Source organism: Melozone crissalis, unplaced genomic scaffold (genome assembly GCF_028551555.1).
Source record: "Melozone crissalis strain CALT ecotype California unplaced genomic scaffold, PUWL_Pcris_2 ptg000018l_1, whole genome shotgun sequence".
In the NCBI taxonomy this organism is placed as follows: Eukaryota; Metazoa; Chordata; class Aves; order Passeriformes; family Passerellidae; genus Melozone; species Melozone crissalis.
The window spans coordinates 17,338,458-17,356,201 of NW_026535796.1; the positions used below are offsets into that span (position 1 = coordinate 17,338,458).

The window sequence follows — 17,744 nt, forward strand, 5'->3', positions numbered from 1 at the left end:
TCTCCTCTCATCTACTGAGCAAGAAAGTCCTTTCGTAATTGCATGCCAACTCCAAATCCCCTTCTATCTTTAATATGCTTAGAAATTATAAGTCCCATGGATTCCCTTCCCTTGAAGCAAGGCTGGCCAGTTTGTACCTCCCAAGATCCTCCAGGATAAGAATGGCATTTGCCTTCTCCTAGCTCCTAGGAATGTCCCCCAAACACAATGACTGCTCAAAACCAATTAAGAGTGATCTCACAATGATATCAGCCAATTCCATCAGTGCTTGCTGTCAGGCTGGTCATGGGCTTGTGGCTGCCCAGTTTGTTTAAATCTTCCCCTAAACCAACTCTCTTTTACCACGGGTAAGTCTTCCTTGCCCCAGACTTTCCCACTGGTCTGAGACCAGTGAGAGATCCCAGTCTCACTCAACATATTTCCATTTTAAATGCAAGAAGGTGCAGCTGAGTTGAACCTGTCAAAGATGACAGAAGATACCAGCACTCACAGTAGATGCCTGAATTAACCTTGCATGGGGACTTTGCTAATCCTGCTTTCTGCCAGATCAACCTGAAGGATGAATACAATGATCAGAAACTGCAACACAGCCCCAGTGAATCTCCTGGAACATATTCACTGCAATACCATTTGAGTGCATGAGACTAAGGGAGGAAAATTGATTAGCAGTTTCATTTCCTCTGGACTGAGGTTATGATCAGGAATGAAACCCTCAGTGTTTAACAGTGCAGAGAGAATTGTCATGCTCAAATTAAGTTACCTCAGTGGGCTCCCCACTTATGCTATAGAAAGGATTATCAATAAGAGAAGAATCTTGTCTTTTTCAGGAATGTAACATAGCAGTGCTTTGCAGAAGAGTTATATGACTTAAACAAAAATTAAAGAAGTAATTAAAAACTTGGGGGGAAATAAAGATCGTGTCAGATCTCAGGAGCCTTCTGTGGCAAAGTGGAAAACAGATTTTGCCTAAGGGAAAAAAACTCACACAAAAGTATTCCTTCTATAGGGTTTTCTGGTTTGCAGCAGAAATTTTTTTTCATACTCTTGGAATAATCGTAACATTATTCAAATGGTGAGCATCCAAACAATTAGAAACAGGGATAATGAAGCATGCTGAAAAGTTTTGTTTTACAAGGATTCACCATTAAGGCATAACAGGTCATAAATGACAGGTAGCAAACAAAAAGAAAACTTCTTATCTATACAACCTTATCCTTGGAAGAGTAACAGAAAAATGAAGTATAAACATAGAGAAATATTCAATTCAATTTAAAATATAACATTCATTAAATATCCTTGAGTTCTCCCTTAGAATTTATTTCCTAGAGAGACAGTTGTCACAAGTAAACAGACTTGAGAAACTCCATTTTTCAAAGAGCACATTGACTTCAGATCTCTTCACAGGACAAAACACTACTGGTTAAATTAATCTGCTAGATGACATTTTTCTTTCAAGGACAAACAAAGCAAACCATACCTCCCCCACAGTATGATATGTTAATTAACCTATCATTTCTAGAATATAATAGCTTGTCAGCAGAAATTGTGAACTAACTTCAATAAGGTTCCCCATTCCAGATGATAAGTATCTTTAATTAGTATTTAAGCACTACTAGGTAGCCATATTTGGATGGTTCAAACTGCTTTTATTAGGCTCGATAGCCATAAGGAGTTTAAAATGAGCACCTTACATTAAACTTTGTCTTCAAGACATAGTCTCAAAAGAGCAACTAGCAAGTTCCTGCTGGCCATCTTAACAGCAATTTTTTTCAAGTGCATCTACAATGAGGATTTCAGTGTAGGTGTGTTTAATCTAGAGTTACATTGAATCAGGAGACGTAATCAGGGAACAATGACTTTACTGTGGTTAGCTGCTCTTTCCCTCTCTGGTGTATTAAAACGATCTGAAGAATATCTGACTACAATCCACTGGAGTACTGGCAACAGACCACTGAGAAATGGATATACATGATGAACAGGACTTTTCCTACAGCTTCACCATCTTCCAGCAGTTATGGACTAAGGCACTATTACAGCAAAATTCAATTAATTTATAATTACGCAGCAATAATGATTATGTTTTCTTTTTCTCTGAACATCTGTCATAAAATGTTTTCATCCTCACTGAACATTAGTCAAACACCTGCTTCTCTGAGCTGTGATGCTGCAGGGAATCATTCTCCAACAGGAGTTTGATATGTGCTGAAATGGGAATGAGTATCTGTGCCTTTAATTAACACAGAAAAATGTAATAATACCAAAATCCTCTAACACCTCTTGGAAGCTGAAACATAAACTTAAGTTCTCTTTCAAGCTGAGCTGAACCACTTGAAGACATTTCAAAATAAGGATCAATGCCAATTATGAGGGGGTTTGTATCATTAAACTTCAGGGCTCAGAATTCCTCCTCCTCTTTGTCTTTGACACATTTCATTTCCTATAAAATCAGGACCCAAGCATATTAGAGTAGTTTAACTGCTTGTGCTTTTACTTGGCACATGCAATTCAATCTATATTTCCCATCCTCATTCCTCCTATATAAATTCTACCTTGTTTTTACAAGAAATTGTCAATTACTTGGACTGAAAATAGATAAAATATACATGACTGCACTTAGAAAACAGTAATATTTTGCTTAACAAAATATTATTAAATGATTACTGTTAATAAATGGTGACACAGTATGAACTCAAACACAAGGTTCTTATGTTTCACATATTTTAAGGCTTGTATTACACACTGGTAGGCTAAAAGCTGAGTTAGTCCTGCCACTGGCCTAATCTAAATGATGTCAGGGCAGCTGTAAATAGAGATCACCACCTGGTGACATTTTCATGAGTAATGTTTAGGACCATTAGCATTTTTCAGAATATATGTGCTCAAATTGGGCACATTTCCCAGCCATTACAGCCTTATCAGTGCCAACTTCTGGAGGCCAACATGGCTCCTGAAAATGGAGAAATACAGAGGAAACCATAGTGTATGCATAAATGACAATGCAGCTGAATAAAGGATAATGGAAAAGTAGTGAATCAACCTGAATATGAGACATTGTTATAACCTCAGTAAAGAAATTAGCAAGCTGCAGCAAGTGGTTACAACCATACCTACAGGGAGAGTTCAGCTCCTGCTCCTTTATTCTCTTTTTGGAGTGAGACTTCTGAACACCAGTTTTTTACAGTAAGCCTCTCCATACACACAAAAAGCCAAGGCCCTCATTAAACAAAGTGCTACATTTCAATTACCATTTCAGATACTGTATTGTCTAAGTGCAGTCTCCATCAAGAAACAATTCTAGCATTATTTATGCACAGGCCATTGATATAACCATTTGGAAAACAAATTTCTGAGATTTCTTCTCTAACCACAAGAATCCATGGAACAGTGCTGGATGTGAGGGTTTCGTTGCGCAACAAAGCAAACTGCTAGCTTTATGTTCAGCACCTGTCCCCTAAACTTGCATGAAGATTAAACTAATTTTGGCCTGAAGCACTTAAATTCTGCAAGGGGTAACTGGGTTTTACTAAGTTGCATCTTTTAATTCTGCTGAGCCAGAGAAGGACTTTTGTAACTTTTCTCAGCTATATTACCACACTGCAATAACAGCTATGGATAGTGAGTGGCTGGTGCTGATGGAGACAAGGCTTTGCAGTAGTGCTAGAATCATTGCCATTATCCTGAGCTAAACTTTGCATCTAGTTCAAAATTTTGAGATCTCAGGTCTCCCAAGGGCCTCACGCTAGCATTATATAATTTAATGACACAGGAAAAGTCACACTGGTTTCAAGAAAATAATTAAGCAGGCTCCAGTTCTGGTAAGATCATAATATAAAACTATATGGATCTTGGAACCAAAAGAATTTGGGCTAGATGGTAAGCATTATTTATTCACACTGTTATCTACACATTTAGAGTGGTCACCATGATTTCTAAATACCTGGACAATAAGGGAAAAAAAAATTAACATGAGTGGCTTAAATTTTCTCATAAAAGAACCCAGTCTGCCCTTACAACATTTCTCTCAAAATACAAAGTCTAAAAATAACACAGAATGATATATACACACATTCTAGAACATGGATAAATAATCATTAGTCTGTGATGGCTAAACCAGAAAACTGTCACTAGGAATTTGGGAAAATTGTGTGGGAAAAAGCATTGCTAATTATTTAATCTCTTAATAAGGCTGTAAGGCAAAGAACAGAGAACTGATCTGGGTTTCTTGCCCAGAATTCTTCTAAACCCTCAGAAAGAGCTATTGCAGACCAAGACAGTAATGGCTGATAACTAAAACATCCATGACACCTCATACTGACTAGCAGAATAAATATATAACTATCAAGAGAAGAGCAGATGCACAACTATCTCAATATTAAAACCCTAATTATTAAAAAATACATACCCACTAAGTATATTTTTTTTTCCTGATGTCTTGCTATAATGTGCACTCCACTGGGGCTGGGCAGGCATTCCTGCACCTAGATCAAGAAAACTGAGGCTCTTTAATTCCTAAGTACACTTCAGAACTACTTAAAGGAAGCACTCTATGCTTATTTCTTTTTCATTATGGAGTTCATGAGGTATAAAGAAATACAAAGCAAGTGGAGAGCTGGGGAAACTGGAATTCATTAGGGAACAGCACACTACAAACATAACGCTGTTAGAGGCAATTAGCTTTTCTCTTTCTTGACCTGCTTATTCCTATTCAGTTGACATTTTATTCCAATCAATGAGTGAGGTAAGGAATCAGTCCTTTTCCAGAACTGATGGAAGGAATGACTAAATAAAAAACATACCCAGAAGAACAATTGTTAAACATATTTTGTAAAAGGTCTCTAGAGAAATCTGTTATTTTCTTGTACTGGCCAATGAGTTAAGCTGGTAAAAATTTTTGGACATGCTTGGATTACACTGAGCAGTCCTGTCCTTGATCATTCACAGCACTGCACTCCACTCATATCTAGTTTGAAATTTTCGGGTGCAAACTGTAAGACTTATAAGACTCTCAAAAGAGACAAAATATGAACAGCTTAATTCCAAACCAAGATTACAGTCATTATGACACCTGAGCTGTGTACATTTATCAGTATTTTTAGGAGCTTTGGTTAGGATTCAATGAAAATTTTGTAATGATGAAATACAGACCATTTGTATGTGTCTAGGGTCTTCTGCTACCTAAACTTTCAAAAGATTTTTCTAGCTACTGCAGCCTTAAAAAATACATACATATCATAAAAAGACAACGATAACACATGCATGAAGAACACTACAAAGAAAAAAACTTAGACATTTTAATGGAGTATAAGACAAGGGATACTGCCTTTTAAGGGACAGAAGACTCTAATTGATGGCACAAGGTAAATCTTTGGAGTGGTCCAAAACTTCCAAAGAAAACTATGACAAAAACTACACTCATTATCATCAGAACCTGCAGTTAAACAAACAACTTTATTTCCATATCTATTTTTTTTTGTAGATATTTTTCCTGGTATTCAGATTAATCTTTACTTGAATGTAGACTGTATAGATCACAAATGCATACAAGAGCAATCTTCCTAGATGCTGTTGAAAAATGTTACAGCATGAAACAAATACTTTGTCATCAGTCAGAAAATCACTGTTTTCCCCACAAAGCTCTCAGATGATTTGAACTACCCTGTGGACTAAGCTTTTCTTGTCTATGAAGAAATTGCCAGAATAAAACGCTTCAGCTAAATTTCTGACACAACTCAGTAGCAAAAGAATTTTAAGGAACATTTCCATCAGCACACCTCCCTGGAATCGAAAACACATCCTCAGGGAAACACGTATTCCAACAGCCTCTGATGAAAGGCTTTTCACCTTCCCTTGCAAACAGATACATCACTAAATGGTACTACAGCTGAAAAGGATCACTCATCTAAGCAATTTCCAATTGTGATTCCTGGAAAAACATTTTCTCTAATTGCAAGCATGCTAGAGATACTTAACTTCAGTATTGATATGATAATATGATGATGCTCTCAGGCATCCATTCCAGAGCACTAACAATAATGTATACAGAAGGGAAAAGGATTTATGGAATTTGGAACACCCTTGTCTGCTTGTGTACATAATACCATATTGTCATATATGAACAGAAGCTTGATCTATGTGAGGAATTCTAAGAAAGCATTATATCAGCAGCATAAAATTCCTCAGACTAGTAGTAATAGTAGGAATACATGGGTACAGTGCACAGTTCTGATATACACTTGGAAAACTGAATCCTCCCCAGACAGAATCTCAAAACTTCAGATCAGAGAATTTTCACTGAAATCAATATGAGCATTTTTGTCCAATAACATGTTCTTAAGTGATTTGTAAGACTCAACTACTCTTTGAATCTGTCTCCAACAGTAAAATGTAGTTCATGTTTTTGATTACTCAGTCACTGAATAATTGCCATGAAAAGTGGCAGACTTCAAACTAAAACTGTTGATCATAGATACTGTCCTTTATTAAAAACACCCCATTTGGAATGAACAGTGATTTCACAAATCATTTGCTAGCCATACTGCTGTGCAGTAAACACTGATACACTCTGTACTTCCCATGACTTGAAAATTATTAATTAACCTGACACATCAATGTATCGCCTTATGCACAAACAGCTGTTCCTACACTTTCCAGATGGATATACTTAAAGTTTTATCATTCATGATATGTACCACTCACAAGTGGTGATCCAAAAACCTCAAGGTACAAAACTACTAAATACTCTACGAGAACATTAAGGCAATCTTGTAGTAAGATTAAAAAAGTCTTGAGACTAAATTTCCTAGAGCTGTTCTGACAGGCAGCCTGCACACTAAGAGTCTGTCCAGTTCCACAGATGCAAATTAATGCTGATTCCTCACAGATAAGCAGCAACTTAGAAGAGCTGTAAAACCAACAGGGGAAAACCAAATTATAATGCAGTGTATTTCCACTCTGGCACTCTCAGTACTCTTTCATGCAGTTCTACTCTTGGGAATTCAATAAGCTTTCTATTTTTCATTGTTTGTGCTAGGACCAAATGATCTACTGTTTCTGGAAAAGCTTTACTCCTCCTAGAAACATTTTTGTCTATTGTTTCAGGATAAGAAGTCTGAACAAAAAAGATTTTTTTTTCCTTCTGAGAACCTAAAATTTAAAAATGTGATATACAGAATATAAAATTTGATGGAAAAAATCAGGTGTGTTTATATCTTTGCATTTAGTTTTCTGTTTTCAGTTTTTGTACATATGCAGGGGCTTTTTGAGATATAAAGGCACAGAGTAGAAGACCACTCAATGCATAAGCAGAGACAGGGAGGCAATCAGTTGGAAACAAAAGAAGTTGACAATAGCAGTAGAAAACATGCTGGAGAAGTTATGGCATAAATGAAGAGAGTATTGGACAGTGTTGTGCCTTGTACTAACAGCATGCTAAGAAAACTTATTTACAATTCCCTTTCAACTTTTCTAAATTCCAAAATTAATTTAAGCTGGATAAAAGAGACTTAGGCAAAAGAGTGGCAACGTTGAGAGAAAAAATTGTATCACATGGAATTGGCCCTAACTAGTTCTTGTGGACTCCATACATCTGCTGTCAGAAGGGGTCACCACACTTTCTCGGACAGCAAAAAGAGACAGAAGTATTTTCAAAGACCTAAAGCTTACTTTCAGCACCAAATTTTTGGCAACAGGTAACAGTACTAACTACTTGCTACAGGAGTGAAGTTAAAATCTGCCTTGTGGATTTGTATGCTAGCAAGGCCAATCATAGCTACTTCACAAATAAAATATCAGACTTATCAGTAAAGAATAATATTATTTTCTTTTTTTTCAACCACTGTGTGTGGCTTTACCAAAAGGAAATCCTTCAAGGGAAACTTTTAAGAGGAAGTAGCATCAACAGTGCACTGAGGAAACCCAGACTTTTACTAGAGAGGCAGTACAGCAGGGCGCCTGCATGAACATGATGCATTTATCAGAAAGGAACAGGACGTTCCTGTGTCCATCCAGCACGAAGTCAAAAGAAAATAATGTCTGTTAAATCAATCTTGAAGGGGCAGCCCAGGAAGAGAAGAACAACATGACCTTCAGTTAATTACAAGACTGGCACATCTATCTTTGTAGCAAGCCAAACATTACCTTGGTTGCATCCTGGTCGTCTCAAGGCTTCTTCAGACGCTTCAACAGATTTTATCCCTTTGTATAAGATACATAACTGTCTATGTGTGCAGGAATGAAGAAGGGCATGAGCAAACTCTAGACATTTCACCCAAAGGTGAGAAAATCCTGTTATTCTAATGGTGCCTTCATTTATTCTACTCAATTTTAAAAGCACAGAAATTAAGAATATACATTCCTGCTTACTGCAAAAATTATCATTGACTGATATATACCAGACAAATCATCATGGAAATGAACCTGTTTCAATTCACAGTTAAGTAGATTTAGCATACACATGTTCACTTATTAACTTCAAGAGGAATGAGAGCACAAAAAGTACACAAGATAATTTCTTAAATCACTGTGCTGTTTCAGAACCATATATGTAAATATACTAGCAAAGACAAAGGTCATCAGCATGTAGGAGATATCTAAGATAACTTCCTGAATCTGACTTCTAATACTTGGATTCCTTGAGGGTTGAGGGGTTTTTTTTTCATACATACATAATAGCAAAAAAGCAACAAATATAACTAAACAAAATAATACTGTTACATAAATAAAAGAAAGCACTACAAAATCATATTGAATTTACAGATATAAATGTTTAAGCCATTTTATGGCTACAATTATAATTCATATTACTGTACTGTCTAGGGATCCTACTTAATGAAGAATCCCAGTGTCACAAAGAGGTGGAAACACAAAAAAGGACAACTCCTAGATCATAAATCTTATAGTCTAAACACTGGACAAAAGGAATGAGCAATACACTCAGAAATATACAAACAAGCTAATATGAATCAGTGTAATAAAAAGCAGTCATAGCACATCACCAGCCCTAAAGAAACACATTTTGAGCAGGGAGATGCATTGTAACTATAACTTTTTAATATTGAAAAAAAATATTCTATGGTTTATAAACAAAAGGAACAGTTAAGGGAACAAGTCTATCAATCCTAAATTTATCACACAAAGATTCTCTAGCCCCTGTATAATCTCTACTGATGCACAGGTTAAAAAATGGTCAAGCCAGCCTAACAAGTTTTTTCTGTCTTTGCTGAATAACTGAATCTTATTCATAAGCAACCATCATTTTAAGAAAAGCTAACACACCATCTGAGGCAAGAATGAAACTGTCTAATTCCACAAGGCTGAACTTACAGTGCATATAGATTTTATTCTCAAGTGAAAACAAAATTTTATAGATGTTACAAACTGACCAGAGATTTAGAATTAAAAACTCATCATCACAGGTCATTCTCCAGCAATAAGTAGAAGTACTGAAGCAAACTACCCCCACCAACATAACACAGGCCCAATTCCTTCTTATTCACAAAGAAGTGAGTAGGATGTCCTGGTTTTTGGTCTCTTTCCATTCTTCCAGTTCGCTACTGCTTGCAATGATGTTAGCAAATATACTTGGCTTCTTTAAGAGACAGATCTTCCTCAGACAGCCAAACTGGGCAGCAATCTCTGCATTTAGTGGCTTCTCACAGCTGAGCAATATCCTCACAGCTCTGCTTGTACTGGACTACTTAACTGAGAACAGTGCTGCTGTATTATACAAACCTCCCCCATCTTGCCAGAGAGGAACACTAAAACTAAGTTAATAAAAAGAATTCCCAGGCTGAAGAGTGGCAAATTATCTGTATGGTCCTGTAAAAAGACTGCATCCACATTGTGTCTCTTGCAAATTAAGCTGCAGCCAAAAATGAATAGGGAATGCAATGAAAATACATCCTTCATCTGGTCAAGAAACTTGCCATGCTGTGAGGTGTAAACCTTAGGATTAAAGGCATTTCTATGCCTTGTAAGCCTCCTAAACACTTACCAGGCACAGCAGATTATAGTGTTTCATCTTTGAATCCTTGACTATACTAATGAGGGACAACACAAAAACACATTTCTAAAAAATAAAAACAAAAATGCAAATATGCCAGAAATACAATTTCACACATTATTACAAAACAGACTTGTCCCTTGGAATCCTGGTCAAGTAATGACCACCTGGTAGAGAAATCAAAATATGTGAAGCAGAAAGGTGTGAAGAAGGTTCATACAACCATGGTCGATCGAGATCAGATACAGGTAAGTGGTAGGGCTAATAGAAGAACAAAAAGAGACAGTCTCTTCAGGAAACATCAATCTAGCTGCTTCTACTAAAATGGTGCAACTATAGTATGTCTTTAAGACAGTTAAGAGGTAATGGGATGAGGTCTGTTATATTTCTTGAAGAAAATGAACATATTTTGGACTTCATCGCACCAACCTCCAGAAAACGCTTCATAAATATACTAAACAAAACCTTGAGTCTGGATAAAATGGAAAAATCATGCAAAACTGAAAGTAAAACCATGTACCTGTACTGGCAGCAGCTACAAAACATGTAAAGTATAGTGGAGATGGTCCTTCCCTCAACAGCACCTCACAAGGAGCCAGCCTGAGTGTGACGTTAATTCTGAGCAACGGCAAAGACATTTTTGTGCAAACAACTGACACGCCTTTGCATCAATCCAAACTTGTTTGAATTGCAGTGGCAATAGGATTCTGTTGACAAACTGAGTCAAAGGAAACAAGCATAAAAAAATAAAGGGATTCCAGTGAATAACAAATATCACCAGCATTGTCTGTGCACAGTAACGAAAGGGCTAAAAACCAGCAAACATCAGTGGAAGGGATTCAGTAGTAATGCTGAAAGACCTCTGCCTCATGTACCTGGATTCCAAAATAATCTTGTACACATTGAATGCAACCAGTAATGCAAGCAAGCAGACCAGCAACTCTTTTGCAGACTTGGGAATCTTATACTAACCTCTTATTTGTATCATGCAATGCCACATTTCATGCTTTTAAGAAATGAACAGGATATTATGAAGTCAAACACAACCTGTATGCATTTCATATTTGTAAATTACTTTCTTTGTTCCAGTCTTGCTCCAGGTAAGCTTGCAGGTAGATAGGGAGAACCTTGACAAAAGTCTGGAGACTACAATTACAATTCTAGGGGGTGCCTTAGAGAAGCAGAATTTAAGTGAGCTTTAAGTGTACTTTTAATTCCATACAATAAGAAAACCAAACAACCTTTTGAGCCCCTTGACAACCTGCTCCCATGCCACCAAAAGAGGAATGAAACTGTAGGAGAGTACAGTTAATAATCAGAGTATGACCATGATGTTTATACAAAACTCAGACTGGTATCAGGCAAAATCAAAAGAAGGGTTGCAAATTCTATGTATGATTTCACTACCAGAGGTGCTTAACCCAGTACAGAAATGTTTATTTGTGGCTTTATAAGATGATGTAGCAACTCATATTAAAAGCACAATATCATGTTTAGACTCTCTCTCCTTCCCATTTCCCAAACTAAGCAAATTATTTTTATCTGGGTTCCTCAGTCACATCAGAGATTACATTCTGAAGAAGTTAATGACCTGGAAAAACCAAGTTCAATTCACTGTTATGAAAATGTTCCAAATGGTAGGTGCTATTCCACTGGCATGATGAAAAATCTCCCTCCCTCCATCAAGAATTTGTCATGAAAATTATCCACTTATTTTCTATTATGTTCCTAGCTCAGAAGACTCTTATTTTATAATTGCAAATCAAAGAAACATAAAACCCATTATGAAGGAAACATCTGCATTGTGAATATCTCTCTGTTAAAAAAAGGTATCACCAGATCTCCTTTCAGAAAATTGGTAAAGGAGAAAAATCTGATTTCCCTAAAGTTTTCTTAAAATTCCGTGTAGAAGGGTTAAACAAATGACTTATCTGAACGCAAACAAGGTAAACATTTAAAAATATGTAAAAACTTTGAAATAAAACATCATCCTTTTTGAACAAACCCATAATACTCAGCAGTTCACGTGGGCAGGATGTTGGCAGAGAAAGCCTGCAAATCCCACGCATCTGACTGTGGCCTGGCCTGAAAATAAGGAACTGAGGTCGGTGGTACAGCAATATCACAGAAGACCAGGTAACTGAATCACTCAAAATAAATTTCTTAGCTTCTAAGCAGCATGTATAATATGAAGTTTCCAAAGACTACATTTACCTGGCAAGTACATTTTTACCGAGAATGTGACAGTGATAACATAAAATAGCGAAGAACACCAGAGTGCTGCTTATATTGGGTCTTATGTGTGCAACATGCATACACACACACGCACCAAAGCTTCTTAAAGAGAAAAAATTTAATTAAACAGCAGTTGTTCAAGGGGGTATGAAGGCTTGTTGTTTTATGGGTATCAGAGAAGGTGGTTTAGTATGCAGCAAAAATTACAAGACCGGATTGGTACAGGGCTAGAAGGTAAACAGAAGAAACACGATGTATGCTTGCTTCCTCACAAGCATTCTGGCTAGTAACTTAATGAGTTCATAGCCTTCAAAAGATTCAGCTTTCTCCAGGTATTCAAGACAAAATTTTATTTCCTATTATTTCACTTTTCTGTGAGCTACAATAAAAATCTGGGGAGTCTCTTTTCCACATACCCATTGATCCTTCTATATTACCTGGACCCCACTGTACAGCTAGAATAAAGTCTCAAATATTCATTCTGTTTAATATAAAACAAAATCAGTTTTAATGTACCAATGTCCCAGGATTCCAAAATATAACTAATTGGTAGTCTTAAAGGAAACAAATCTCTAGAAACATGCATCCAGCAAGCAGGGTATTGCTAGATTTCTTCCTCTGAGAAGTACTGCACTTTGCTCACTAGAGGATCATAGGACCCTGGGGAATAAGATCATAGCATCTACATTAGTACATTTTTGAATTATTAACAGTGATGCTGTAATTTTGTATAATTTCATGATCATTTTCTCAAAGATGATGACCTAATAATTCATTAGGTACTTAGAATATGTAAGGAGGTATGTGTACTGTGCCAATGTTTTGTCAGATACAGTCTGCTGAGGAATTGCCACATTATATAGGTACAGCTTCTACAACATCAGTGTTTTCAGTTCTCTCATTACCACACCTGCTTTTGCCTTTGGGCTCATCTTAGATATTCTGTTATTTATCTTATTTCATTGCATTTTTAACTGAGTTACCTAACTACAGGAAAGCTTTAGTGATAATTTATTTATGAATACTGTTTCTGAATCACACTCTAAGAAATGAGCTGGAAATGATGGGCTCTGAAGCTGTAAGTAAATAGCTTAAAAAATAAAACATTTTCAAAATCTATAAATCTATACCAATTAGCTAATGTAGTATTTGTGGAAAAACAATTAAACTATTTTCAAAAAAAAAAAAAAAGCCTTGACCTAATTGCTGAGGAAGAAATGTTCTAGAAATGGGTTTCTATTTTTTTCAAGTTGAAAAGGAAAGTAGCAGTAGCTTTATATGCACAACTCAAGAAAAGTTAAAAAAAAAAAAATTATCCTACATTTGTACCTCTGAAATATGCATTTGCCTGAATTAGCGGAAAATTGAACACTATCACTTAGACAGGAAACTAACATAAAGCTGTTTCCTTACCAGTTCCAAAATATAGAAACGCCAGTTGCCTCTAGGCATCTTTTGTTGCAAAAATTCATCTTTAGCACTTTTGGCTGCTCTTACTAACTTTCCATTATCTTTCAATCAGTCTTTATATCTCATTTGGTATCTAAGTTCATTTTCGCTGATATGTCTATTTAACACTATGGTAAATGTATATTTTTTCACCCAGAGTCTTCAACTTTGATTTTGTTGTTCTTTTTCAAGATGCAAAATAATTCTTTAGTTGAGGGACATATTACTGGAAGGGATCTACAGGATTGGTCCTGGAAGTAATGTCAGAAAGTACTACTTTGTAATTCCTTCACATACCAAACCAGTTCCATCTCAGCACTATTTCAATTGGAAGCCTGCTGCTGAACTGAACATTTCCAGAGATTTCCTTTTAGTTTTCAGCCTAAAATTTATTCATGGTCAAGTGCACCCATTCGCTATGTAAACACTGTCCTTGGTCTATTCATAAACATAATTAAGCATATTTTTGCTTTGTTAAGGTCAACTAGCCATGCTGTTTTAACCTTTGCTCATATGGCATTTCCTCAGCCTCTGAACAGTAAACATTTTCTGCTCTCCAGTAATCCAAACTGGATTGCACTAGAAGCTATAAAATGCCATTAAATATTCTTTTTATTTGGAAACAATCTCTTGTCATCTTACATATTATATGCATCTATATATACAACCATCAAATCTATGAATTTATTTGTAAAATTATTTTATGAATTATCTCTTTTCTTAATGAGAGCTGACTGGCATGAGACTTCAAAACACTAAGAAGTACCAATAATCTTACAACATGCATAAAACTTCATCCTTGTATATTTTCTTGTAACCTACTATTTTTGGGTAAGCTGTTAGATTTTTTTAAAGTAGTCCAGACTGACAGGTTCTATAAATGGGATAACCTGAAGTATTTTACTTAAAAGTAATTATATTCAATGCCAAAATGCTAAGTGGCCATCCATAATACCCTAAACCCTGAATTATTTTCAGAAGAGAAACAGAAAAGGTAAGAAAATAGTGTCAGAGGGTAAATGTAAGCAATTTAGCCACTGAAATAATCCTGCTGTTACTGACTGTCCACAAAGCTGAGCAGCGCTGTGCCCTACGCAACTGCTGTACTACACAAGTGTTTTAAAATTCAATGAAACTCCGAATATCTTTTCCTTCTTTTGTGGATTTTGTGTTGTTGTTTTTTTCAATCAAAGGCAATGTCCAGAAATTACCAGTAATAAAGAATCTGTTCATGGCATTGTTTACAAAAGCTCCTAAGAGACAGTGACTACTTGATTGTTGAATGTAACCTTTATTTTATTAATGATGAGAAGTAATCAATGGAATGCTAAAAAAACCCCCAAACTTGTAAAGAAATCTAGTCTGAAATCTGAATCTCTTGTTTGAAGCAAGTTCAGTGGTCACAGTAACACCAGATGAAAGTGGACTCTTGCCCATTGTGAAACAGGCATGGCTCTTCTAAAAAGGTCACAAACTTTTCAAATATAGGCACCATGTTTCAAATTTTGCACATACAAAATATGTTCATGTCACTCAAATTACACAATGTGGCAGTGTTATAAGTCTGAACATCATTGTCAATTAATGGCGGAGAAAAGAGCCCAAAGCTCACGTAAGACTAATGACCGGGACAACTCCTGAAAAGAGACAAGAAGTATAAAACAACGGTTTTCCTGCTGTACGTGGGTTTGTGTGTGCATGTGTGAGAGTGCATATAACAAAAATGTTTAAGAGTAAGTTCAGACAATAGCCCATCCACTTGTTCTCAGCTTCTTGTCCAGTTTCATTGCAAAGGCTTTGATTTTAACCGCATGATAAAATGCAAATTCAAATCCCATAGAAACCAAGAGTTAGTGCGTTGTTGACTGGTTTGAACCAATCAAAACTGAGTTTTTTATAATAATTGCTGAATGTCTTCCTTTTAATCTACTTGTCAGCCTCCGGGTATGTAGGATACTTGACTGTCTCAATTTTCTCCTTAACTTTATAGGATGGGTACAGGCCTGTTCTTCCTAATTTCCTATTGATGCCTTTTGAATAACCATCCCAGTGGTTTCCAGCTACTCCAATTATATCTCCAGGTTCCATAGGAATTTCATCAGCAGTTCGTGGATGATGAGCATAAATAGCAATCTGGTTGTGAGCATTCTGTCCCCCAAAGTAGTAGATATCATCCAAAGAATGGAAATATGCCGAAGCATCTGGATGCAACGTCTGCATAATTTCATAGGCAACTCGACAAACCTTAGAAATAAAAACAGAAGTCATTAATATTGTGTGTGACTGAAATATATCACAGAAATCAACAACTAATGTATAGTAATATTTCCCAAGAATATCAGGGTCTGGAATGTGTGGGTTAAAAAAAAAAACAACCAACCAACCAACAAAAATAGCCCCCAAAAAATAAAAAAAACAAGCGAAACCAAACCAAAAAAACTCTACAGAATCCCTGCATATTTGCTACTAAAAAGCATGAAATTTTGCAGAATCTTAATTGGCCTCTGGTGATCAGATTTGGTAAGCAAACAAACAAATAAATAAATAAATAATTAGTATCATCTACTCTTCAGTTTAAAATGAAAACATCTATATGAACATTAGCAACTCTGCTTTTTAAAATTAATGATGTGTAGCCAATCAAACGTAAAAACAAGTTTTTCTTTTTCTACTATAACCACTAAAAATTGCATTTTACTTCCCTTTGAACCTTTAGAATTTACATTTAAATTTATCCTGCAATAATGAGGTTTTGCATTTACTTTTCTAAAGGAAGTTCAAATTTTCACAACCAAACAGTTCCATAAGTCCAAGGCTTTAAAATGCTGTTTATATTAGAACAGTGATAGAATTGCTGGCAACTTAGAAGACAAATAAATGAAATTAATTCCATGAAGACAATTATTACGTCAGTGGGAAGATGCATTTTTACTTGTCATTGTACCCCATCTTATGAAGGGAATTTTCTTCAGACGGAACACATGTTCCCACATCACAATTATATTGTACTTCTCAGAGTTGCCAGAAATGCACAAGCATACCACTATATTAAAAAAAGTTTTTTCAACAACTGGCTAGAAGGCTCTTCTCTGTCAGGTGTCTGACTTGGCTGCTGTTGGTTTTCTGGTTTCTGACCTCTATTATTGTATCTTTCTCTAACTTCACATAAGTTTGATAAAGGCTGATTAACAATACAGCAGATTTCTCCAATACAAAGAAGCATTTCAGCTTTTTCATAATTTTCAGTCTATGTTAATATAGTAAAGCTTGATTTTACTTTTATTTTCTGCCTTTGAAGATACAATGAATAGAACTTTGATCGCTCATATGAGACATATTTGTACCTTCTTAGCTCCTTTGAGAGAGGCATTTGCTTTAAAAATGTAATAGATTTCCTTTTATCCCTCTGCATCTGAACGTTAAAAAAACTTTTCAGAAATACCTTTCAGAAGATCAGACTGAAGTTAATTATTTCAAAGTACCTGTTACAGACCATAATATAAAAACAAGTTTGATTACCCATATATTTGCAAAAGGCTATTTATTTTATAGGTTCTGTGACTGTATTTGTTTTGTTATCTGCATATGTGTGTACCCCTGGAAGAGACATACATAATACACACTATAAAGATTTTAAATCTTTTCAGCAGAAATGCTTTAAGCAAGTGTGTTGTGCATATCTGACACAAAACATTCAACACCTTCGTTCAGCAATTGTTTTCTTTGCAGCACCAAACCTGGGTGACTAAACTGTAAACTGTGAGGACAGCAGGTAAAACATCCACATGCAGAAATATAGCTGAAACCAGCCTCCCATTTTTTATTCCCAGATCCCATGTTCTGCAGCCTGTATACTTACCTGTATAATGAAAAAAACAAACACTAATAAATTCTGGAAGGAAATAAAGTTATATCAGTCAGAGGGGGCTCTGACTTCATGAAGACTAAATGAAGAACAAAGAGACCAAAAGAAAAATCTTTGTTCTAGTGTGTAATCTTAATTCTCCTGCTGTGTTATGATTTGTGTAACTCCCATGTGGTTTTCCTATAAAATTAAATT

The 17,744-nt window shown here is 35.8% G+C and overlaps 1 protein-coding gene across 6 annotated transcripts in view; it reads right to left on the bottom strand.

The window, feature by feature from the left end:
- Nucleotides 1–11,764: 11,764 nt before the first annotated feature.
- The window catches only part of FUT8 (fucosyltransferase 8), a 101,324-nt gene continuing 95,344 nt past the window's right edge, over nt 11,765–17,744 (bottom strand). For all 6 annotated transcript variants that reach the window (XM_054276044.1, XM_054276043.1, XM_054276046.1 and 3 more), the window contains exon 13: nt 11,765–15,928. In XM_054276044.1, the coding sequence (XP_054132019.1) occupies nt 15,611–15,928 (318 nt within the window). In that variant the 3' untranslated portion in view covers nt 11,765–15,610. The remainder of the gene's footprint in view (nt 15,929–17,744) is intronic.